This window comes from Mobula hypostoma, chromosome 15 (genome assembly GCF_963921235.1).
Source record: "Mobula hypostoma chromosome 15, sMobHyp1.1, whole genome shotgun sequence".
NCBI lineage: Eukaryota > Metazoa > Chordata > Chondrichthyes > Myliobatiformes > Myliobatidae > Mobula > Mobula hypostoma.
In genome coordinates this window covers 67,737,064-67,762,790 of record NC_086111.1, presented here as the reverse complement: position 1 = coordinate 67,762,790, position 25,727 = coordinate 67,737,064, and the positions used below count along the sequence as shown (strand labels likewise).

At 43.5% G+C, this 25,727-nt stretch overlaps 2 protein-coding genes across 3 annotated transcripts in view; one reads left to right on the top strand and one right to left on the bottom strand.

Moving 5' to 3' along the window:
* LOC134356948 (transmembrane prolyl 4-hydroxylase-like) overlaps positions 1 to 25,727 on the bottom strand; it is a 91,240-nt gene that overhangs the window by 46,663 nt on the left and 18,850 nt on the right. The window lies entirely within an intron of this gene.
* On the top strand, positions 2,187 to 24,676 carry LOC134356950 (secreted frizzled-related protein 5). Its single transcript, XM_063068226.1, has 3 exons — positions 2,187 to 2,703; positions 23,385 to 23,554; positions 24,389 to 24,676. The coding sequence occupies exons 1-3, from the start codon at positions 2,324 to 2,326 to the stop codon at positions 24,499 to 24,501; spliced, it is 663 nt and encodes a 220-aa protein (XP_062924296.1). The 5' UTR covers positions 2,187 to 2,323; the 3' UTR covers positions 24,502 to 24,676.

Sequence of the window (25,727 nt, the reverse complement as noted above, 5' to 3'; positions counted from 1 at the left end):
CTGGGGTCCACGGTTAATGGTAGGGGATCCATGGCATTTAAGAAGGTTGGGAATCTGTAATCTATGGAAAGGAATAAACAGTCGACATTTCAGGCGGAAACCCTGATGCTGAGATGGCTTTCCTAAGGTCGTATCTCGACCTCATGTATTTCACCCGATCGCCAGACCTGAGCCCCATCGCTACGGCCTAGAGCCTAAAAACGGATCTCCTGGTTCATCTAAGACGTCTAGTTGATAGCAACCAGAAGCACCAGGATGAACAAATAAAGCCCAATGATAACAATTAAACCTTCATTACAGAAAGCGGATTGTACGCAACCAGGCATAGCTCAATTTAAGCTTGCCCGCAATATTAGATGTATTCGTCCCTCAGTGCAGTATTTCACCACAAACAGCGGCATGCCTTTTTTTGTTAAGAGTAGGGGTATTTGTTTTGTCTTTTCGTTTTGAACTTGTTTCCCTGACTTTAAATTTACCCTCCATCAAGACGATGAAATTCAAAATAATGTTAAATTCTCGGGGATTGAGTTCGTTTTGAGGAAAACATTGTCAAAGCACATTCAATAGCAGATTTTCAGTAAAGGCAAAACGTTCAACACGAAGTATTAAACGAAATACTCCCGGGTATACGCATCCACGAAAGAATCAGTACACTATTCAAATACCACGGGTCTGCAATGGGAATGCACAAATACTCTTCATAAGCTTTTAATTAGCTTTAGTTGGCTTTCCCTTAACTGTCTCTAATAGTTGGGGGGGGGGAAATAACTTACAAAATCCACATTATCTGCAGGAAGTTAAGCATATGCTTTCGAATATCTTGAAACCAAATTTATGATCAATGGAGTGTCACAATAACTACTAGAGTCTCATTCGCCTTGAGACAGTACAAACAAGTTTCAAATTCTGCAAGGCAAGTTATTTTAGCTGGGCGTTACGTTGATATTATTTACCAATACAAAATGTTTCTTTTAACTGCAGAATTGATCTTTAACTGAATTGCACCAAACGTCAGTAAGACCAAAGAGCTGATCGTGGACTTCAAAAAAGGTAAGCTGAGGGAACACACACCAATCCTCACAGAGGGATCAGAAGTGGAAAGAGTTCCTGGGTGTCAACGTTTCTGAGGATCTATCCTGCTACAACGAAAGCACGTCAGCGGCTATATTTTATTAGGAGCTTAAGCAGATTTGGTACGACACCAAAAATACCCAAAAACTTATACTGATGTACCGTGGAGAGCATTCTAACTGGCTGCATCACTGCCTGGTATTGGGGGGGGGGGGGGGTGGCTACTGCACAGCATCGAAGTAGTTCTAAACTTAGTTCCATCATGGGCTCTAGCCTTCGCAGTATCCAGGACTTCTTCAAGGAGCGATGCCTCAAAAAGGCGGCATCCATCATTAAGGACCCCCATCACCCAGGACATGCCCTCCCTCTTCTCATTGCTGCCATTAGGAAGGAGGTACAGGAGCCTAAAGGCACACCCACAATGATTCAGGAATAGTTTCTTCCCCTCTGTCATCCGATATCTGAATGGACATTGAGCTCATGAATGCTACCTCACTACTTTTGTTTTAATTTCAATTTTACACTACTTATTTAATTTAACTATTATATATTTACTGTAATTTACAATGTTTTTCTCTATTACTATGTACAGTATTGCATTGTACCGCATCCGGTAAGTCAACACATTTCACGACACATGCTGGTGATATTAAACCTTATTCTGAATTTCTCCAGAAAAATATTAATCTATGGTCGCATTGAAACATGTCATAATTTGCAATTTGTTTATATTTTATTAGGAGTATAATACGTTTAATTTTCTGCGGTCTCCGAACAGTTCCCGAATAAATCCAAATACAACCTGCATCACTAAGCGTCCTCCTTTCAAAATTCTCAAGTGACCACTGTTGTCAAAAATAACACCTGCACCTGCTTGAAAGAGCCCCGAGCTGAAAATATGATGTGGGTTTACACAGAAAATCTGCAACAGTGTAACTATGATCAGATTCGAACATGTTACAAAATAAGCAAGTACTCGCAACACAGTTGTAACATTTCCCGCTCATATAATTATCGGAAAGTGTGTGGAGGCAGGACAGTATGCGCCGATTGCCCCTACACGATGAATAAAAACCGAGTTAATAATTGGAAACCCAGTACAATGGCAGCCCCCACCTGCTTATATTAAGGTTACCTGCTGCTCCCAGCTTGTCTCCGCCACTGTAAACAGCAAACAATTGGTAAATAAAACTATAGCATTGTGTTTGTTCGGCCTAATGAGCAGGGATTAGGCAGAGAACCTTTCCTATAAATGGCCCGAACGCTTGGCCAGAATACCCAGATCTCTCCAGCTGTTGTTACGACCCGAGACTCAGAGAGCCGAGGGAACTTCGCCATGAGTGGCAAGTTGCCGAGTTTGTCGTTGGTCGTGACCTCTCTACTGGTCGTGATTCCTCACGGGTCGTTTGTAAGCCTGGGCACCTCCACCCGATGCGTGCCTATTCCCAAGGCGATGGCCCTCTGCCACGACATTGGCTACTCGGAGATGAGGATCCCCAACATCCTGGAGCATGAAACGGTGGCCGAGGTGATCCAGCAGTCATCCAGCTGGTTACCCTTACTGGCCAGAGAATGTCACCCAGATGCCAGGATCTTCGTTTGTTCTCTGATAGCGCCCGTGTGCCTGGACAGGTAGGGAGCGGCTGAAGCGACTGGCTTTGGGGGAGGAACAGAGCTGATTCTTCCGAGGGCTACAAGACACTAAAAACTAAAACAAAGCGAAAAAAGAACTTTAGATACTAGGCATCTGAAATGCTGGAAATACCCAGCAGGTCTGACAGCTTCTGTCAAGTCTTGATTGGTGTGTGTGTGTGTGTGTGTGTGTGTGGAGGGGAGGTGGTTTAAGTATTACAGGGTTAAAGTAGGAGAACGAGGTTGAGAAAAACAGCCATGATTGAATAGCAGAACAGACTCAACGGGCTAATTGGCCCAATTCTTCTCCTAAATCTTATTGTCCTAAGATAGCCTTGTGCAAGTGCCTGGTAAAAGTCAGAACACACTGAAATCAAATGATAGATGGGAACAGGCAGGTGAAAGTTATCTTGAGAAATTTTTGAGTTCTGTCCAGTCTTAAAATTCCACAGTGAACAATGTTACTACAGGGTAAGCGTGAATATTTAAAATTACAGCTGATGAAAACTTCCATGGGTCTAGATTCAAAATGAGAAGCAGTTAAGAATAACACACAAAAAATGCTGGAGGAATTAGTTCTACATGTTTCTTTTAAGTTCACAGAATATTTTCTGAATGTCTGCTTTACGAATTTTGAGGAAATGGGTAAATGCATGGCAGCTGCAGTCTAATGTGGATAAATGTGATATTATTCACCTTTGGTCACAAGGTCAGGAAGGTAGATTACAACCAAATGGCCATAGATTGGGAAAGGGAGTCAGTGAAAAGTGTTGTGCAATAGTTGCAGGTGGGATGGGTGGGTAGAAAGCAAATAGAACAGTACCTTACGGAAGTATTAGGCACATATAGCCAGGGTGCCCAAGACTTTTGCACAATACTGTATTTGTCAACGTGGAGCAGAGAGTGAGTTTCTAATTTAGTGTGAGCAAAGGATGTTAAGAATGGTAGGATGGAGTGCCGTGGGAAGAGTGTGGGACAGGTGGCAGTAAAGGAGTGCCAGGGGCAGAGGGGAGGGATAGTGCGGGTGCAGAAGCACCCAGCCCTGAGACACCATGCAAGGTAAGCAATTGGTTTATTGATCATTACTGAATGTGTCTGGTGCTTCCTACTCCCTCCCCTTTCCCTCCTCTTTTCCCAACCGTGATTCTCCTCTTCCTGCTCCCTTCTGACTCAGTCCACAATAAATACCAACATCAGAATCAGCTTTATCATCACTCACATAGATCATGAATTTTTTTGCTGCAGTACAGTGCAATACATAAAATTATTACAATATTGTGCAAAAGTCTTAGGCACCCTAGCTATACATGTGCCTAGCACTGCTACACAATACTGTATATCTTTGGAATGTTCTGTAGATTTGAGCAGAGGAGCTGAGGGATAGCTTGCTGAACAAACATAGAAACATAGATTATACAAGGCCTTGGTGAGACCACGTTGATGTCTGAGTGTAGTTTTCAGAATCAAAATCAGGTTTATTATCATGTATGTCGTGAAATTTGTGAACTTTGCGGCAGCAGTATAATGCGATACATGATAATAGCACGTAAAAAGAAAACTAAAGTATATATAGTTAAATTAAATAAGTGGTGCGAACAATAGAAAATAAAGAGTAGTGAGGTAGTGTTCATAGGTTCAATGCCCATTCAGAAATTGGATGGCAGAGGGGAAGAAGCTGTTCCTGAATTATAGAGTGTGTGCCTTCAGGATCCTGTACCTCCTTCCTGATGGTAACTATGAGAAGAGGGCATCTCCTGGGTGTTTAGGTTCTTTAATGATGGACGCCGCCTTTCTGAGGCACTGCTCCTTGAAGATGACCTGGATACTACAGAGGCTAGTGCCTATGATGGAGCTGACTAATTTTACAACTCTCTGCGACTTACATCGATCCTGTGCAATAACAACCCTCCCACCCAACTTCATACCAGTCAGGGGCCATTCATAGACCATTCAGAAATCTGTTCTTAAAACTTTGATACCCTTATCAAAAAAAGATGTATTCCATAAAAACATAAGAATAAGAACGATTCCTACGGAGGGAGTACAAGGAAAGGTCACAAGACAGATTTCTGAAATGGTAGGATGGACGTACGAAGAGACATTGGATCAATTAGGCTTACATTCATTAGCGTTTAAAATACTGAGAGCTATATCATAGAATCTACGAGATTCAAACAGGACTGGACTGATTAAATGCAGGCTCCTGGTGGAAGAGTTTCAGTTTGAGAGGTAAGCAACATAGGACAGATGAGCAAAAGTTTATTCAGCCGGTGGGTGGTGAACCCTGTGGGATAAAAATCATTAAATATATTTTATGAGTTGGGTATTATTCATCAGGCAAATACAGTAGTATCAAAAGAGAGATGAGGAGAAAGCAAAAACAGGGTAGAGAATTTGCATCATCAGCCGTGATCATATTGAATGGTAGGGCAGATTCAAACAACCAAATGGCTGACTACTGCTCCTAGCTTCAATGTCTCCATTGAATAATCACATTTTGTATTATGTTTTCCATTACTGGATCAGAGAGCGATACAACATGGAAACAGCCCCTTCACCTCACTGAGTGCATGCTGACCACCAATCAGACATTAATCCCATTGCTCCCTACATCCTATCCGCTACCCCACCCACCCCCTGATTCTACCATTCACCTACCTACACACTAGGCTGACCAATTAACCAACCAACCTACATGCCTTTGGGATGTGGGAGGAAGCAACAGCCACCAGAGAAAATGCACACAGTCATAGGACATGCAAACTCCACAAAGACAGCATCTAACATGAGGATTGAACCCAAGTCCCTGGTGCTGAGAGGCACCTGCTTTTAATTTTAATAGTTGCGCCACTGTTCCGCCCAGTTAGGCAAATAACTATTTCCAGCTGATTTTTAAGCATTCACCAAATAGGTTTATTTAGAATACTTTGTACTTATTTTGCCATTATTTTGCCCATCTTCAACATCCTTATTCCAATCACTTAAAGTCATAGAACACTACAGCACAAAAACAGGCCCTTTGGCCCATCTAATCTGTGCTGAACTATTAATCTGCCTAGTCCCATCAACCTGCACCCTGACCACAGCCCTCCATACTCCTCCCATCCATGTACCTATCCAAATTTCTCTAAAATGGTGAAATCAAACCCACATCCACCACGTCTGCTGGCAGCTCGTTCCACACTTCCACCATCCTCTGAGTGAAGAAGTTCCCCCTCATGTTCCCGTTAAACTTTTCACCTTTCACCCTTAACCAATGACCTCTAGTTCTCATCTCACTTGTGGTAATGTGGTAACTCATCTATGGTAATATCTCCTCACACATCTACCAGTAACCCAAGCTAGCTTAGTACCAACTCACCAGGGACTCGTTGATTTTTATAAATGTATTTTAGTGTCTACAAAACACTTACTCTCATTGATTCCTGTAACATGAGTTGCATTTACAGTTTGTTCAATAGTTATCTGGTTTATACACATTCAGATGCATCAGCTGCATTACCCTGAATATCTGACCTAATTCTCTGTTTTGATTAATCATTGATTTGTTCTGCTAAGTCAACATGACCATGGCCATTCGATCTAAGCATTTGCCTGGCATAAATACTTGGCATGAAGCTCTGGGTCAAAACAGTTTCCCTTACAAGGTTCAATATCAAATTTCATTGATTGGCTGCTGAGTTTGGGACAGGTTACAGAAATTATTGCTGCAGAAATGGAAATCTCTTTTAGAAAGCTAAACCTACTCCTCTTGGGTTTACAGTACGCTTCACTGGCATTAAGTTCAGTTTCACAAATCACTCCCAGTTTTCATTCAGGCTGAATGGAACATAATTTTTTAATATCATGTTAAAACTGTCCATCACATTGCATACCCAGCCCAGCACAATAACAATGTTCACTTGCATCTTCTCACTAAAAACCTAACCCTTTCCCATAATTTCTTTGCTTGGACTCTCTCCTCCACTCTTCCAAAAAAAAATGCTCATTTACCTAGAGGGTGGTGAACAAATCTGCAAAGTATACCTATTTGATCAATGATCTTGCACACCCCCTACCAGCACTTTTCATCTTAATCTCTATGAAGTTCCCACTTTCCATTTGCATCAAAGACCAAACTTTCAGCCACTCCACCCTGTTTTTGAAACACTCTTCCTAGATCACAATGCTTCATCATCACACTTCTTCAAGCCACATTGATGATAAGAAATTTGCCAGTAATACCCACTGGGTACCCACTAAGTGAAATACCTTGGTTTACCGTACTTGTTAAGAATTATACTTGAAATGGGATTAGTAAGAGATCCAGTATGGTCAAGCATGATACCGTTTTGTACCCCTTCCCCTTCCGCTATCTTCTTATTCTGGCTCTGCTCCCTTCTAGTCCTGATGAAAGGTCTCAGCCCAAAATATGAAGTGTTTATTCCATTCCATTGATGCTGTCTGACTTACTGAGCAATTTCCAGGCGATTAAGTCTCAACTCATAGGCTGAACCCCTCATCCCTGAATCAACCTGGTAAACCTCCTCTGCACCACCCCCATAGCTAGTATATCTTTTCTCAAGTAAGGAGACCAGGACTGCATGCATTACTTCAGGTGCAGCACAACCTCCCTGCACTTAAATTCATCCTTTCTAGCAATGAAGGCTAACATTACATTTGCCTTCTTGATAACCTATTGCATCTACAAACCAACCTTTTGCTATTCATGTACCAATACTCCCAAGTCCCTTTGTATACAGCTTGCTGCAATCTTTCACCATTTAAATAGTCTGATCTTCTATTTTTCCTACCAAAGTGGATGACCTTGCATTTACCAATTTGTACTCGCCATTTGTCATACCCTTGCCCATTCACTTAATCTATCTATATCTCTCTTCAGACTCCACACATAGCCTACATGCAACACACACAAAAAATGCTGGTGAACGCAGCAGGCCAGGCAGCATCTATAGGAAGAGGTACAGTCGATGTTTCGGGCCTAGACCCTTCGTCAGGACTAACTGTAGGAAGAGATAGTAAGAGATTTGAAAGTGGGAGGGGAAGATCCGAAATGGAGAAGACAGGAGGGGGAGGGATGGAGCCAAGAGCCGGAAAGTTGATTGGCAAAAGAGATACGAGGCTGGAGAAGGGAGAGGATCATGGGATGGGAGGCCTAGGGAGAAAGAAAGGGGGAGGGGAGCCCAGAGGATGGGCAAGGAGTATAGTGAGAGGGACAGAGGGAGAAAAAAGAAAGAGAATGAATGAATGAATGAATGAATGAATGAATGAATGAATGAATAAATAAATAAATAAATAAATAAATAAGGGATGGGGTACAAAGGGGAGGTGGGGCATTAGCGGAAGTTAGAGAAGTCAATGTTCATGCTATCAGGTTGGAGGCTACCCAGATGGAATATAAAGTGTTGTTCCTCCAACCTGAGTGTGGCTTCACCTTGACAGTAGAGGAGGCTGTGGATAGACATATTAGACATATCAGTCTACATAATCTGTTTTCGTATTCACTTCAGTATCATCAGCAAACTTAGATCTGCTACACTTGGTCCCCTCTATCAAATTGTTAATGTCTTTTGTGTAGTTGCAGGCCCAGCACCGACCCCTGCAGCACTCCACTCATCACTGACTGCCACCCATAGAAACACCCAGTTATCCCAACACTCTTCCTTTTATTCTAATACATTACCCTTAACTGCATGCATCCTTATCACATGGATAAGTCTTGTATGTGGCACCTTATCAAACGTCTTCTGGAAACCCAAGTATACACTATCTACTTGTCCCTCTCTATCCACTGTGCTCTTTATATCCTCAAAGATCTCTTGTAAGTTTGTGAAACAGGACCTGCCCTTCATGATTCCATGTTACACCTGCCTGATGGAACCACTTCTATCCAGAAGTTTCACTTCTTCCTTAATGATAGTTTCAAGCATTTCCCTGACTACAGACATTTAACTGGCCTATCATTATCTGCCTTTTGCCTACATTCTTTTTTAAAACAGTGGAGAAACAGTCACCGTCTTCCAATTAGCCAGGCCCTGCCCAGAGTCCAGAGAATTTTAGTAAATTTCTATCAGTACCTTGGTATGTATCCTATCGTGACCAAGGGACTTGTCTATCTTTAGGCCCACATGTTTGCTCATCACTACCTGTTTAGTAATGATTGCATTGAGGTCCTCACCTTCCATCACATCCCTCTCTGGCATGCTAGAGATGTCTTCTACCCTGAAGGTTGACACAAAATATTCACTCAAGGCCTTGGCCATTTTCACATTACTCTTGAGGAGCCTGCATCATTTTCATCACTCTTTTTCTGTTTTATACAGTTGTAAAAGCTTTTATTATCTGTCCTTATATTTTGTGTGAACTTACTTTCATAATCTAGCTTCCCTTTCATTATTACTTGTTTAGTGGTTCTTTGTTTCTTTTCAAAGTTTTCCCAATTTTCCAGTTTCCCACTACTCTTAGCAACTTTGTATATAAGCTTTGAGTATGATGCTTTCTTTTATTTTCTCAGTTATCCAAAGCTGGCTCTCCTCACCCTTGTTATGCTTGTTTATAATGTGAACATGTATTTGTTCAGCATCGCAAAAAATCTCTTTGAAAGACTTCAACAGTCCCACCATAATGTCTGTGTTCCCAGTATATGCTAGCCAGCTCCTCCCTCATTCCATTGTAGACTCCTTTGTTTAGGCATAACACAGTGGTTTTAGATTCAACTACTGCACTCTCCATTTGTATAATAATAATAATAATAAAGCCACAATAGTAAACACCACTAGAACAGTTTGAAAGTTCCTAGCAATTGAGAAATTAGTGTGCTTGGCTGTGCCTTTACTTCATGTTTTACCAGCTTGAGCTGAGAAAAAATACATAATAATTTTGTTCTGTAATTGTGCACCTCACATATGAATTATTTTTCTGATACAAAGAATTCCTTCAGCAGTAATTATCATTTATCAAACCACTAAAATGTTGTTTACAACTGAATAATTGCTCAAGCCTTAACTGGTATTGTGCAAATCTAGTAGATAAACATCCAATTCATTTGACTGCTGAGTGTATTGTGAGAAAAACAGCAGCATATTTGGCAAAGGAGCAGGTATTTCTAATGAAAGAACACATGGAATTCTATGTTTATCTGTGCATGTATGGATGCCAGAACTTACTGTTCTCTTTAATTTGCAATAATGGCAAGTGTTTATAGTCTTATCATTATTACTTTGCAAAATCCAGGTCAATAAGCCAAGCCTCTAACAGGTGGCTCAATATTCTATATAATCACTGGAAAACTAACCTGTTTTACAAATTATAGACAAGTTAACATTTTGAAAAGTTTACTTTCGAGGAAGTCTTCCATTACATTCCAGCAACCCACATTATGAGATTCATACACATTTAATTTCAGATCCCTAAAAAATGGAGGTTCCTAATTAATTGAACATGGAGAATCTGCAATTAAGATGAATATAACATTCAATATTAACATTATAACATTGGGTGGCAGGTTGGAGATACATCTCTACCAAAAAAGGCGCTTCTTCCCTCTGCTAGTCTGCAGGTGTAGCACCTAATAGCCGATCAGGGTCACGTGAAGCCGTGGGAGCAGGTGGTAGATAATCATATGAGCAACTGGTGCATACCACAAGTCCTGGTTATGCGACCACTGACGCCAGATAATCGCTGAAGAGGGGTCACCTGTCCTGTAAAGACACTGCTCAGAAGGCAATGCCAAACCACTTCTGGGAGAAAGATTTGCCAAGAACAATCACGGTCAAGAGACCATGATCATCTACATCATACGACACCACATAATAATGATGATGATATTAAAAAGGAAAAAAAAGAAGCAACTAGTAAATAATGTGATGCAGCTGCTAAAGAAACTTCTACATTGACAAATTATTTCAAGCCAAAGATTACAACGTAGTGCTCCCTAAGGCCACGACCTCATTGACATGAGGTTTATTGACTGCATCATAATGATAGCAAGAGCAGTGAAACATTATCCAAGCTTGGTTACAGCAATTCTGGGAAAAATATTCCTATGTGAAAATGAATTAATAACCTGTTAACAAACAGCTTTTACACATCCTAAGAATGAGAGTTAATAGAAGGTCAGTAATATTGAAAAAGAAAAATTATTCACTCATGTTATAAAGAAACTTTTGCTTCACGTTTAATTCACAGAGGATGAAATGTGATTTTCCCCCATGTTAAATGCAAGATAAATGACCAAGAAATTGTGACTAGGTACAGTTTACTCAGTGCCAGATCACACAATATTGCATTCCAGTTAAATTGCACAGCACCTACATGAAACAACACAAGGTTTCTTACTAATATTACTAATACTTATTTTTATTTATATTACTTTCATGTTTGTAGCACGTTGAACTGCATTGTTAATGGAACACTTTTCCTACAGGTAAAGTTATAGAACATAGAATAGTACAGCACAGTACAGGCCCTTCGGCCCACAATGTTGGGCCAACTCTCAAACCCTGCCTCCCATATAAGCCCCTAACACCCCGTAAGCTTTCTTAACTACCCTATCCACCTGTGAGGCCACTTTCAGGGATCTGTGGACATGTACCCCGAGATCCCTCTGCTCCTCCACACTACCAAGTATCCTGCCATTTACTTTGTACTCTGCCTTGGAGTTTGTCCTTCCAAAGTGTACCACCTCACACTTCTCCAGGTTGAACTCCATCTGCCACTTCTCAGCCCACTCCTGCATCCTATCAATGTCTCTCTGCAATCTTTGACAATCCTCTACACTATCCACAACACCACCAACCTTTGTGTCATCTGCAAACTTGCCAACCCACCCTTCTACCCCGACATCCAGGTCGTTAATAAAAATCATGAAAAGTAGAGGTCCCAGAACAGATCCTTGTGGGACACCACTAGTCACAATCCTCCAATCTGAATGTACTCCCTCCACCACCCTCCCCTGCCTTCTGCAGGCAAGCCAATTCTGAATCCACCTGGCCAAACTTCCCTGGATCCCATGCCTTCTGACTTTCTGAATAAACCTACCGTGTGGAACCTTGTCAAATGCCTTCCTAAAATCCATGTAGATCACATCCACTGCACTACCCTCATCTATATGCCTGGTCACCTCATCAAAAAACTCTTATCAGGCTTGTTAGACACGATCTGCCCTTCACAAAGCCATGCTGACTGTCCCTGATCAGACCATGATTCTCTAAATGCCTATAGATCCTATCTCTAAGAATCTTTTCCAACAGCTTTCCCACCACAGATGTAAGGCTCACTGGTCTATAATTACTGGGACTATCCCTACTACCTTTTTTGAACAAGAGGACAACATTCGCCTCCCTCCAATCCTCCGGTACCATTCCCGTGGACAATTAGGACACAAAGATCCTAGCCAGAGGCTCAGCAATCTCTTCTCTCGCCTCATGGAGCAGCCTGGGGAATATTCCGTCAGGCCCCGGGGACTTATCTGTCCTAATGTATTTTAACAACTCCAACACCTCCTCTCCCTTAATATCAACATGCTCCAGAACATCAACCTCACTCATATTGTCCTCACCATCATCAAGTTCCCTCTCATTGGTGAATACTGAAGAGAAGTATTCATTGAGGACCTCGCTCACTTCCACAGCCTCCAGGCACATCTTCCCATGGTATTGGGGATAAGGTATTGATGTGGATAGAGAATTGGTTGGCAGACAGGAAGCAAAGAGTGGGAATAAACGGGACCTTTTCAGAATGGCAGGCAGTGACTAGTGGGGTACCGCAAGGCTCAGTGCTGGGACCCCAGTTGTTTACAATATATATTAATGACTTGGATGAGGGAATTAAATGCAGCATCTCCAAGTTTGCGGATGACACGAAGCTGGGCGGCAGTGTTAGCTGTGAGGAGGATGCTAAGAGGATGCAGGGTGACTTGGATAGGTTAGGTGAGTGGGCAAATTCATGGCAGATGCAATTTAATGTGGATAAATGTGAAGTTATCCACTTTGGTGGCAAAAACAGGAAAATAGATTATTATCTGAATGGTGGCCGATTAGGAAAAGGGGAGGTGCAACGAGACCTGGGTGTCATTATACACCAGTCATTGAAAGTGGGCATGCAGGTACAGCAGGCAGTGAAAAAGGCGAATGGTATGCTGGCATTTATAGCAAGAAGATTCGTGTACAGGAGCAGGGAGGTACTACTGCAGTTGTACAAGGCCTTGGTGAGACCACACCTGGAGTATTGTGTGCAGTTTTGGTCCCCTAATCTGAGGAAAGACATCCTTGCCATAGAGGGAGTACAAAGAAGGTTCACCAGATTGATTCCTGGGATGGCAGGACTTTCATATGATGAAAGGCTGGATGAACTAGGCTTAAACTCGTTGGAATTTAGAAGATTGAGGGGGGATCTGATTGAAACGTATAAAATCCTAAAGGGATTGGACAGGCTAGATGCAGGAAGATTGTTCCCGATGTTGGGGAAGTCCAGAACGAGGGGTCACAGTTTGAGGATAAAGGGGAAGCCTTTTAGGACCGAGATTAGGAAAAACTTCTTCACACAGAGAGTGGTGAATCTGTGGAATTCTCTGCCACAGGAAACATTTGAGGCCAGTTCATTGGCTATATTTAAGAGGGAGTTAGATATGGCCCTGGTGGCTAAAGGGATCAGGGGGTATGGAGGGAAGGCTGGTGCAGGGTTCTGAGTTGGATGACCAGCCATGATCATACTGAATGGCGGTGCAGGCTCAAAGGGCCGAATGGCCTACTCCTGCACCTATATTCTATGTTTCTATCTCTAATTGATCCTACCTTCACTCCTGTCATCCTTTTTCTCTTCACATAATTGAACAATGCCTTGGGGTTTTCCTTTACCCTACTCGCCAAGGCCTTCTCATGCCCCCTTCTTGCTCTTCTCAGCCCCTTCTTAAGCTCCTTTCTTGCTTCCCTATATTCCTCAATAGACCCATCTAATCCTTGCTTCCTAAACCTCATGTATGCTGCCTTCTTCCTCCTGACTAGATTTTCCACCTCACTTGTCACCCATGGTTCCTTCACCCTACCATTCTTTATCTTCCTCACCGGGACAAATTTATCCCTTACATCCCGCAAGAGATCTCTAAACATCGACCACATGTCCATAGTACATTTCCCTGCAAAAACATCATCCCAATTCACACCCGCAAGTTCTAGCCTTATAGCCTCATAATTTGCCTTTCCCCAATTAAAAATTTTCCTGTCCTCTTTGATTCTATCCTTTTCCATGATAATTATAAAGGCCAGGGAGCGGCGGTCACTGTCCCCCAGATGCTCACCCACTGAGAGATCTGTGACCTGACCCGGTTCATTACCTAGTACTAGATCTAGTATGGCATTCCCTCTGGTCGGCCTGTCAACATACTGTGACAGGAATCCATCCTGGACACACTTAACAAATTCTGCCCCATCTAAACCCTTGGAACTAATCAGGTGCCAATCAATATTAGGGAAGTTAAAGTCACCCATGATAACAACCCTGTTATTTCTGCACCTTTCCAAAATCTGCCTCCCAATCTGCTCCTCTGTATCTCTGCTGCTACCAGGGGGCCTATAAAATACCCCCAGTAGAGTAACTGCTCCCTCCCTGTTCCTGACTTCCACCCATATTGACTCAAAAGAGGATCCTGCTACATTACCCATGCTTTCTGTAGCTGTAATAGTATCCCTGACCAGTAATGCCACCCCTCCTCCCCTCTTTCCTCCCTCTCTATCCCTTTTAAAGCACTGAAATCCAGGAATATTGAGAATCCATTCCTGCCCTGGTGCCAGCCAAGTCTCTGTAATGGCCACTACATCATAATTCCATGTATGTATCCAAGCTCTCAGTTCATCACCTTTGTTCCTGATGCTTCTTGCATTGAGGTACACACATTTCAGCCCTTCTACCTTACTGTCTTTACACTGTTTATTCTGCTTCTCTTTCCTCAAAGCCTCTCTGTATGTTAGATCTGGCTTTACTCCATGCACTTCTTTCACTGTTCTATCGCTCTGGGTCCCATCCCCCTCGCAAATTAGTTAAACTATTTAATACTATTTATTATTAATAGTAGGTAGGCTACATCCTTACAATTCCATCAATCCAAGATCAATCCTGACCACGGTGCTGTTGATGTTGAGGCTGTATGTCCTTTCTGTCATCCTTGGGATTTGCTTTGGTTCCTTCTGGTTTACATTCACATCCAAAGAGATACTGGTTAAATGCCTACAAAAAATTGTCCCCAGTGAAAGTGGGTTGCAGGAACTGATTGGCATGCAAGAGAGATAAGGTAATTGGATTGCTGTAGGCTGGCATAGATGATAGGTTGAATGTTTTCCTATGTTGTAAGCAAATGCAAAGTATGAAATATTATTTCAATTTTTCTTTAGACCATAAGATATGGGAGCAGAATTAGGACATTCAGCCCATCAAACTGCTCCAATATCATGGCTGATCCATTTTCCCTCTCAGCCCTCATAGAACATAGAAAACATACAGCACAATACAGGCCCTTCGGCCCACAAAGCTGTGCCGAACATGTCCCTTCCTTAGAACTACCTAGGCTTTACCCATAGCCCTCTATTTTTCTGTTCCATGTAGCCATCCAGGAGTCTCTTAAAAGACCCTATCGTTTCCGCCTCCACCACTGCTGCCGGCAGCCCATTCCACGCACTCACCACTCTCTGCGGAAAAAAACTTACCCCTGACATCTCCTCTGTACCCACTTCCAAGCACCTTAAAACTACGTCCTCTCATGCTAGCCATTTCTGCCCTGGAAAAAAGCCTCTGACTATCCACACGATCAATGCCTCTCATTATCTTGTACACTTCTATCAGGTCACCTCTCATCCTCTGTCGCTCCAAGGAGAAAAGACCGAGTTTACTCAACCTATCCTCTTAAGGCATGCTCCCCAATCCAGGCAACATCCTTGTAAATCTCCTCTGCACCCTTTCTATGGTTTCCACATCCTTGCTGTAGTGAGGCGACCAGAACTGAGCACAGTACTCTAAGTGGGCAACATTACCTCTCGGCTCCTAAACTCAATCCCACAGTTGATGAAGGCCAATACACCGTATGCCTTCTTAACCACAAAGTCAACCTGCGTAGCAGCTTTGAGTGTCCTATGGATTCAGACCCCAAGATCCCTCTGATCCTCCACACTGCCTAGAGTCTTACCATTAATGCTATATTCTGTCATCATATTTGACCTACCAAAATGAACCACCTCACACTTATAGAAACATAGAAACATAGAAAATAGGTGCAGGAGTAGGCCATTCGGCCCTTCGAGCCTGCACCGCCATTTATTATGATCATGGCTGATCATCCAACTCAGAACCCAGCCTTCCCTCCATACCCCCTGACCCCTGTAGCCACAAGGGCCATATCTAACTTCCTTTTAAACATAGCTAATGAACTGGCCTCAACAGTTTGCTGTGGCAGAGAATTCCACAGATTCACCACTCTCTGTGTGAAGAAGTTTTTCCTAACCTCGGTCCTAAAAGGCTTCCCCTCTATCCTCAAACTGTGACCCCTCGTTCTAGACCTCCCCAACATCGGGAACAATCTTCCTGCATCTAGCCTGTCCAATCCCTTTAGGATCTTATACGTTTCAATCAGATCCCCCCTCAATCTTCTAAATTCCAACGAGTACAAGCCCAGTTCATCCAGTCTTTCTTCATATGAAAGACCTGCCATCCCAGGAATCAATCTGGTGAACCTTCTTTGTACTCCCTCTATGGCAAAGATGTCTTTCCTCAGATTAGGGGACCAAAACTGCACACAATACTCCAGGTGTGGTCTCACCAAGGCCTTGTACAACTGCAGTAGTACCTCCCTGCTCCTGTACTCGAATCCTCTCGCTATAAATGCCAGCATACCGTTCGCCTTTTTCACCGCCTGCTGTACCTGCATGCCCACTTTCAATGACTGGTGTATAATGACACCCAGGTCTCGTTGCACCTCCCCTTTTCCTAATCGGCCACCATTCAGATAATAATCTGTTTTCCTATTTTTGCCACCAAAGTGGATAACTTCACATTTATCCACATTAAATTGCATCTGCCATGAGTTTGCCCACTCACCCAACCTATCCAAGTCACCCTGCATCCTCTTAGCATCCTCCTCACTGCTAACACTGCCACCCAGCTTCGTGTCATCCGCAAACTTGGAGATGCTGCATTTAATTCCCTCATCCAAGTCATTAATATATATTGTAAACAACTGGGGGCCCAGCACTGAGCCTTGCGGTACCCCACTAGTCACCGCCTGCCATTCTGAAAAGGTCCCGTTTATTCCCACTCTTTGCTTCCTGTCTGCTAACCAATTCTCCACCCACACCAATACCTTACCCCCAATACCGTGTGCTTTAAGTTTGCACACTAATCTCCTATGTGGGACCTTGTCAAAAGCCTTTTGAAAATCCAAATATACCACATCCACTGGTTCTCCCCTATCCACTCTACTAGTTACATCCTCAAAAAATTCTATGAGATTCGTCAGACATGATTTTCCTTTCACAAATCCATGCTGACTTTGTCCGATCATTTCACCGCTTTCCAAATGTGCTGTTATCACATCCTTGATAACTGACTCCAGCAGTTTCCCCACCACCGACGTTAGGCTAACCGGCCTATAATTCCCCGGTTTCTCTCTCCCTCCTTTTTTAAAAAGTGGGGTTACATTAGCCACCCTCCAATCCTCAGGAACTAGTCCAGAATCTAACGAGTTTTGAAAAATTATCACTAATGCATCCACTATTTCTTGGGCCACTTCCTTAAGCACTCTGGGATGCAGACCATCTGGCCCTGGGGATTTATCTGCCTTCAATCCCTTCAATTTACCTAACACCACTTCCCTACTAACATGTATTTCGCTCAGTTCCTCCATCTCACTGGACCCTCTGTCCCTTACTATTTCTGGAAGATTATTTATGTCCTCCTTAGTGAAGACAGAACCAAAGTAATTATTCAATTGGTCTGCCATGTCCTTGCTCCCCATAATCAATTCACCTGTTTCTGTTTGCAGGGGACCTACATTTGTCTTTATCAGTCTTTTCCTTTTTACATATCTATAAAAGCTTTTACAGTCCGTTTTTATGTTCTCTGCCAGTTTTCTCTCATAATCTTTTTTCCCCTTCCTAATTAAGCCCTTTGTCCTCCTCTGCTGAACTCTGAATTTCTCCCAGTCCTCAGGTGAGCCACTTTCTCTGGCTAATTTGTATGCTACTTCTTTGGAATTGATACTATCCCTAATTTCTCTTGTCAGCCACGGGTGCACTACCTTCCTTGATTTATTCTTTTGCCAAACTGGGATGAACAATTGTTGTAGTTCATCCATGCAACCTTTAAATGCCTGCCATTGCATATCCACCGTCAATCCTTGAAGTGTCATTTGCCAGTCTATCTTAGCTAATTCATGTCTCATACCTTCAAAGTTACCCCTCTTTAAGTTCAGAACCTTTGTTTCTGAATTAACTACGTCACTCTCCATGTTAATGAAGAATTCCACCATATTATGGTCACTCTTACCCAAGGGGCCTCTCACGACAAGATCGCTAATTAACCCTTCCTCATTGCTCAAAACCCAGTCCAGAATAGCCTGCTCTCTAGTCGGTTCCTCGACATGTTGGTTCAAAAAACCATCCCGCATACATTCCAAGAAATCCTCTTCCTCAGCACCTTTACCAATTTGGTTCACCCAGTCTACATGTAGATTGAAGTCACCCATTATAACTGCTGTTCCTTTATTGCACACATTTCTAATTTCCTGTTTAATACCATCTCCGACCTCACTACTACTGTTAGGTGGCCTGTACACAACTCCCACCAGCGTCTTCTGCCCCTTAGTGTTACGCAGCTCTACCCATATCGATTCCACATCTTCCCGGCTTATGTCCTTCCTTTCTATTGCGTTAATCTCTTTTTTAACCAGCAACGCCACCCCACCTCCCCTTCCTTCGTGTCTATCCCTCCTGAATATTGAATATCCCTGAACGTTGAGCTCCCATCCCTGGTCACCCTGGAGCCATGTCTCTGTGATCCCAACTATATCATAATCATTAATAACAATCTGCACTTTCAATTCATCCACCTTATTACGAATGCTCCTTGCATTGACACATAAAGCCTTCAGGCACTCTTTTACAACTCTCTTAGCCCTTTTTAATGCTTGCCCTGGATTTGTCGGCCTGCCACTTTTACTTTTCCCCTTTGTACTTTTTGCTTCTACGCTCACTTTACACCCCTCTGTCTCTCTGCACTGGTTCCCATCCCTCTGTTGTGAACTAACCTCCTCACACCTAGCCGCTTTAATTTGATTCCCACCCCCCAACCATTCTAGTTTAAAGTCACCTCAGTAGCCCCCGCTAATCTCCCTGCCAGGATATTGGTCCCCCGAGGATTTAAGTGTAACCCGTCCTTTTTGTACAGGTAACACCTGCGCCAAAAGAGGTCCCAATGATCCAAAAACTTGAATCCCTGCCCCCTGCTCCAATCCCTCAGCCACGCATTTATCCTCCACCTCATCGCATTCCTACTCTCACTGTCGCGTGGCACAGGCAGTAATCCCGAGATTACTACCTTTGCGGTCCTTTTTCTCAACTCCCTTCCTAGCTCCCTATATTCTTCTTTCAGGACCTCATCCCTTTTCCTACCTATGTCATTGGTACCTATATGTACCAGGACCTCTGGCTCTTCACCCTCCCACTTCAGGATATCTTGGACACGATCAGAAATATCCCGGACCCTGGCACCAGGGAGGCAAACTACCATCCGAGTCTCTGGACTGCGTCCACAGAATCGCCTATCTGACCCCCTTACTATCGAGTCCCCTATCACAACTGCCCTCCTCTTCCTTGCCCTACCCTTCTGAGCTACAGGGCCAGACTCTGTGCCGGAGGCAGGGCCACTGTCGCTTCCCCCGGGTAAGCTGTCCCCCCCAACAGTACTCAAACAGGAGTACCTGTTGTTAAGGGGCACAGCCGCCGGGGTACTCCCCATCACCTTCCTTTTCCCCTTCCCCCTCCTAACCGTGACCCACTTGTCTGCCTCCCGTGGCCCCGGCGTGACCACCTGCCTTCCACTCCTCTCTATCACCTCCTCACTCTCCCTGACCAGACGAAGGTCATCGAGCTGCAGCTCCAGTTCCGTAACGCGGTCCCTTAGGAGCTGCATCTCGATGCACTTGGCGCAGATGTAGACGTCCGGGAGGCTTGGAGACTCCAGGGCCTCCCACATCCGACACCGAGAACAGCAAACTGCCCTCACAGTCATAATGCCCCTCTCCTCAAATAGCAACAGAAAATGAATGTCAAACCTTCCTCGCCTCACCCGCTTCCGCCTAAGCCCGGTGAGCCGAAGCCCTTAAGTCTTCACTCTGCTCCCGGCTCACTCCGCCGCCCGCAAACTACGCTGCCCGCTCTATGAGGCTCTGTTCCTTTTAAATCTGCCGCGCTGCACTGCCCTACGTCACACGCCTGCGCAGTCCCGCCTCTCAGAAAGCCGTTGGAGAAAAAAAAATAACGAAAATTTCAAAAATCTCTTTTTCGGCACTCCCACTCAGACTCTCAGACTCCTTCTTCGAATCAAATCCGAAGCAGGATGTCTGCCCTTTTAAATCTGCCGCGCTGCACTGCCCGACGTCACACGCCTGCGCAGTCCCGCCTCTCAGAAAGCCGTTGGAGAAAAAAAAATAACGAAAATTTCAAAAATCTCTTTTTCGGCACTCCCACTCAGACTCTCAGACTCCTTCTTCGAATCAAATCCGAAGCAGGATGTCTGCCCTTTTAAATCTGCCGCGCTGCACTGCCCGACGTCACACGCCTGCGCAGTCCCGCCTCTCAGAAAGCCGTTGGAGAAAAAAAAATAACGAAAATTTCAAAAATCTCTTTTTCTTTATCTGGGTGGAAACTCCATCTGCCACTTCTTAGCCCAGTTTTGCATCCTATCAATGTCCTGTTGTAACCTCTGACAGCCCTCCACACTATCCGCAACACCACCAACCTTTGTGTCATCAGCAAATTTACTAACCCATTCCTCCACTTCCTCATCCAGGTCATTTATAAAAATCTCAAAGAGTAGGGGTCTCAGAAGAGATCCCTGAGGCACACCACTGGTCACCGGCTTTCATGCAGAATATGATCTGTCTAAAACTACTCTTTGCGTTCTGTGGGCAAGCCAGTTCTGGATCTACAAAGCAATGTCTATATTCTATTTTCTATGTTTCTATGTCCCCTTGGATCCCATGCCTCCTTACTTCTCAATAAGCCTTGCATGGGCTCCTTATCAAATGCCTTGCTAAAATCCATACACACTACATCTACGGCTCTACCTTCATCAATGTACTTAGACATCCTCAAAAAATTCAATCAGGCTTGTAAGGTATGACCTGCCTTTGACAAAGCTACGCTGACTATTCCTAATCATATTATGCCTCTCCAAATGTTCATAAATCCTGCCTCTCAGGATCTTCTCCATCAACTTACCAACCACTTAAGTAAGACTCACTGGCCTATAATTTCCTGGGCTATCCCTACTCCTGTTCTTGACTAAGAGAGCAACATCTGCAAACCTCCAATCCTCTGGAACTCTCCCATCCTCATTGATGATGCAAAGATCATTGCCAGAGGCTCAGCAATCTCCTCCCTCGCTTCCCACAGTAGCCTCGGGTACATCCCGTCCAGTTCTAATGACTTATCCAACTTGATGCTTTCCAAAAGCTCCAGCACATCCTCTTCCTTAATATCTACATTCTCAAGCTTTTCAGTCCACTTCAAGTCATCCCTACAACCTCCAAGATCCTTTTCTGTAGTGAATACTGAAGCAAAGTATTCATTAAGTACCTCTGCTATTTCCTCCGGTTCCATACACACTTTTCCACTATCACACTTGATTGGTCCAATTCTCTCACGTCTTATCCTCTTGCTGTTCACATACTTGTAGAATGCCTTGAAAGGGGTCAATAACATCACTGGGTGTTTTTTATAGACCGCCCAATAGTAACACAGACATTGAGGTACAGATAGGGAGACCAATTCTGGTTTTCCTAATCCTATCTGCCAAGGCCTTCTCATGGCCCCTTCTGGCTCTCCTAATGTCATTCTTAAGCTCCTTCCTGCCAGCCTTATAATCTTCTGGATTCCTATCATTACCTAGTTTTTTTGAACCTTTTGTAAGCTCTTCTTTACTTCTTGACTAGATTTACAACAGCCTTTGTACACCACGGATCTTGTACCCTACCATCCTTTCCATGTCTCACTGGAACGTACCTAATCAGAACCCCACGCAAATATCCCTTGAACATTCGCCACATTTCTTCCGTACGTTTCACTGAGAACATCTGTTTCCAATTTATGCTTCCAAGTTCCTGCCTGATAGCCTCATACTTCCCCTTATTCCAATTAAACATTTCCCCAACTTGTCTGTTCCTATCCCTCTCCAATGCTATGGTAAAGGAGATAAAATTGTGATCACTATCTCCAAAATGCTCTCCCACTGAGAGACCTGACACTTGACCAGGTTAATTTCCCAATATCAGATCAAGTACAGCCTCTCCTCTTGTAGGCTTATCTACATATTGTGTCAAGAAACCTTCCTGAACACACCTAACAAACTCCACCACATCTAAACCCCTCACTCCAGGGAGATGCCAATAAATATTTGGGAAATTAAAATCTCCCACCACAACAACCCTGCTATTATTACTCCTTTCCAGAATTGGTCTCCCTATCTGTTCCTCGATGTCCGTGTTACTATTGGGTGGTCTATAAAAAACACCCAGTGGTGTTATTGACCCCTTTCTATTCCTAACTTCCACCCACAGAGACTCCGTAGACAACCCCTCCATGACTTCCTCCTTTTCTGCAGCCATGACACTATCTCTGATCAACAGTGCCATGCCCCCACCCCTTTTGCCTCCATCCTTATCCTTTCTGAAACATCCAAAGCCTTACACTTTGAGTAGCCATTCCTGCCCCTGCAGCATCCAAGTCTCTGTAATGGCCACAACATCATAGCTCCAAGTGCTGATCCACGTTCTAAGCTCATCCGCTTTATTCATGATACTCCTCACATTAAAATAAACACATCTCAAACCATCGGACTGAGCGCGTCCCTTCTCTATCAGCTGCCTATCCTCCCTTTCGCACTGCCTCCAAGCTTTCTCTATTTGTGAGCCAACCTCCCTTTCTTCCATCACTTCAGTTCATCTCCTGCCTTTTCCCCCCATAGTCCTTCATGCCCTGACTAATCAAGAATCTATCAACTTCTGCCTTAAATAGGCCCAATGACTTGGCCTTCTCAGCTGTCTGTGGCAATGACTTCCACAGATTCACCACTCTCTGGCTAAAGAATTTCTTCCTTTCTCCATTCTAAAAGGACGTCCCTCTATTCGGAGGCTGTGCTCGCCGGTCTTAAGACTTCCACGCTATAGGAAACATCCTCTCCACATTCGAGGCCTTTCGACATTTGATAGGTTTCAATGAGTTCACCCCTCATTCTTCTGAATCCCAGTGAACACAGAATATGAAATACTATATTATTTGTGTGTATTATGCAATGTAACGTCAGGAAAGAAGTAATTGTATATTCTTAACTGCCACGGCATTGAAGGAAGAGAACTGATGTTAAGCAGTAATGCAGCAAATAATTCATCTTCATCTTTCTTTCCTTTTGCTCTGCCTAAGGTTTATATACCCTTGCTACAGCCTCTGTGCAGCGGTGAGGAACAGCTGTGCCCCCATTATGGCTTGTTACGGCTACCCATGGCCAGAAATTTTGAACTGTGATAAGTTCCCTGTTGATGATGGCATGTGTATATCCTCAATCAGCAACAAGACAGCATCTCACAGAAGTAGTAAGTAATCTTACTGAAGAATGGTTTTCAATTAATAGTGTAATGCAGAGTAAAATCACACGCACACACCAGATTCAAATCAGGCTTCGCTGCTTTTACAGTGATAGATCAAGTCAGTGTCAAGAAATTTGTTATAGTTAAGGACAGTGTGGTGGGGTGGAGATGCATCTCTACCAAAGGAGGTGCAAGGCACTTCATCCTTCTGTTAGCCTCCAGGAGACCATTGGGTAAGGTGTAGCATCTGCTTAGCCCCCAGCCCCAACAACCCCCCCCCCCAGATCAGAATCACATGAAGCCATGGAAACAGGTGGTGGATGGTCATATGAGCAGCTGGTGTACATCATAATAAGTCCTGGTTGCACGACCACTGACACCAGACAATCTCTGAAGAGTATTGATAATGACTGGGGTCACCCATCCTATAAAGGCACTGCCCAGAAGAAACCAATGGCAAACCACTTCTGTAGAAAAATTTGCCAAGGACAATCAAGGTCATGGAAAAGATTATGACTGCCCATGTCATATGACACAGCATATAATGAACAAAGAAAGATAAAGATATTTAAGGTGTTATAAGAATTATACACTGTGCTCATCTGGAAGGACTGGATAACATTGTAATCACGTGTTCATCCTGTTTGCCAGCTTGGTGAGTGCAACAGTCAAAAGGAAAACAAGCCTTGTCTTACTCTCAACACAAAGATATAATGGCAAAATCAACAAAGATCTTAAGCAAAAAGTAAAAATAACTTCTGAAAAGCTAGATAGGGGATGAATTTGGTATCTGTGCTGCTTGAATCTGATTATAAATCTACATTTCTATCCACTATAAAGCAATGCCACAAGCCAGCTGTCGAGATTGTGAATTGGAAGAAACTACTTCATTCAAAGAAATACTCAATACGTTTTGTTCACATGATTTTGGTAAGTACAGTGCATGGAAATAATGAAAATTGCTTCTTATACTAAAATATTTTATTAGAAATATTTTTGCACCGATAAAAGCCAAGAATGCTGTTTGGAGAATTTAAGGACATAAAAAAACGGGAGCAGGAGTAACTAAATGGATGGTGCGGTAGCGTAGTGGTTAGCACAACACTTCACAGTACAGGCGACCAGGGTTCAGATCCGGCTACTGCCTGTAAGGATTTGTACGTACTCCCAGTGACCACGTGGGTTTCCTCACACAGTCCCAAGTCATACCAGTTCGTAAGTTAGTCGGTCATTGTAAACTGTCATGTGTTTAGACTAGAATTAAATAGAGGGATTGCTGGGCGGCACGGCTTGAAGGGCCAGAAGGTCCTGTTCTGTGCTGTAGCTCAATAAATAAATTAGAATTAAACCAGATGAAGCAAGTGAAACTAGAACTCCAGGTCATAAATTAAGGGTGAAAGGTGAAATATTTAAAGAGTACTTCTTCACTTAAGAGGGTGGTGTGCATAGAACGAGCTACCAGAGGAAGTGGTGGATGTGGGTTAAATTTCACCATTTAAGAGAAGTTTGGATGTACGGTATATGGATGGGATGGGTTTGAATGAAGGGCTATTGTCCAGATGCCGGTCAATGGGACGAGGCAGAAAAACAGTTCAGCACGGACTAGATGCGCCGAAGGCCCGTTCCTGTGTTGTAGTGCTCTATGAATATGAGTAGGCCATATGACTAGTCAAACAGACCCACCTTTCAATAAGATGAAGTCTGATCTTAAACTTATCCACCTGGCTTACTTGTTCCTTATAACCCGTGGCTCTCCGACAGTACAAATTCTGTCTCTCCCAGCCATGACTCAGCCTCCTTAGCCCTCTGAGTTCGAGGATTGCAAAGATCAACAACCATCTGAGCAGAAATCCTTTTAATCTCTATACTGAACGGACAGTCCCTGATTTTGAACCTTCTCTCTATTTCTGGATTCCTCAAAAAGGGGAAATGTCATCTCAGCATCTGCCATAGAAATAGAAACCATAGAAATTACAGCACAGAAACAGGCCTTTTGGCCCTTCTTGGCTGTGCTGAACCATTTTCTGCCTAGTCCCACTGACCTGCACACGGACCATATCCCTCCATACACCTCCCATCCATGTATCTGTCCAATTTATTCTTAAATGTTAAAAAAGAACCCGCATTTACCACCTCATCTGGCAGCTCATTCCACACTCCCACCACTCTCTGTATGAAG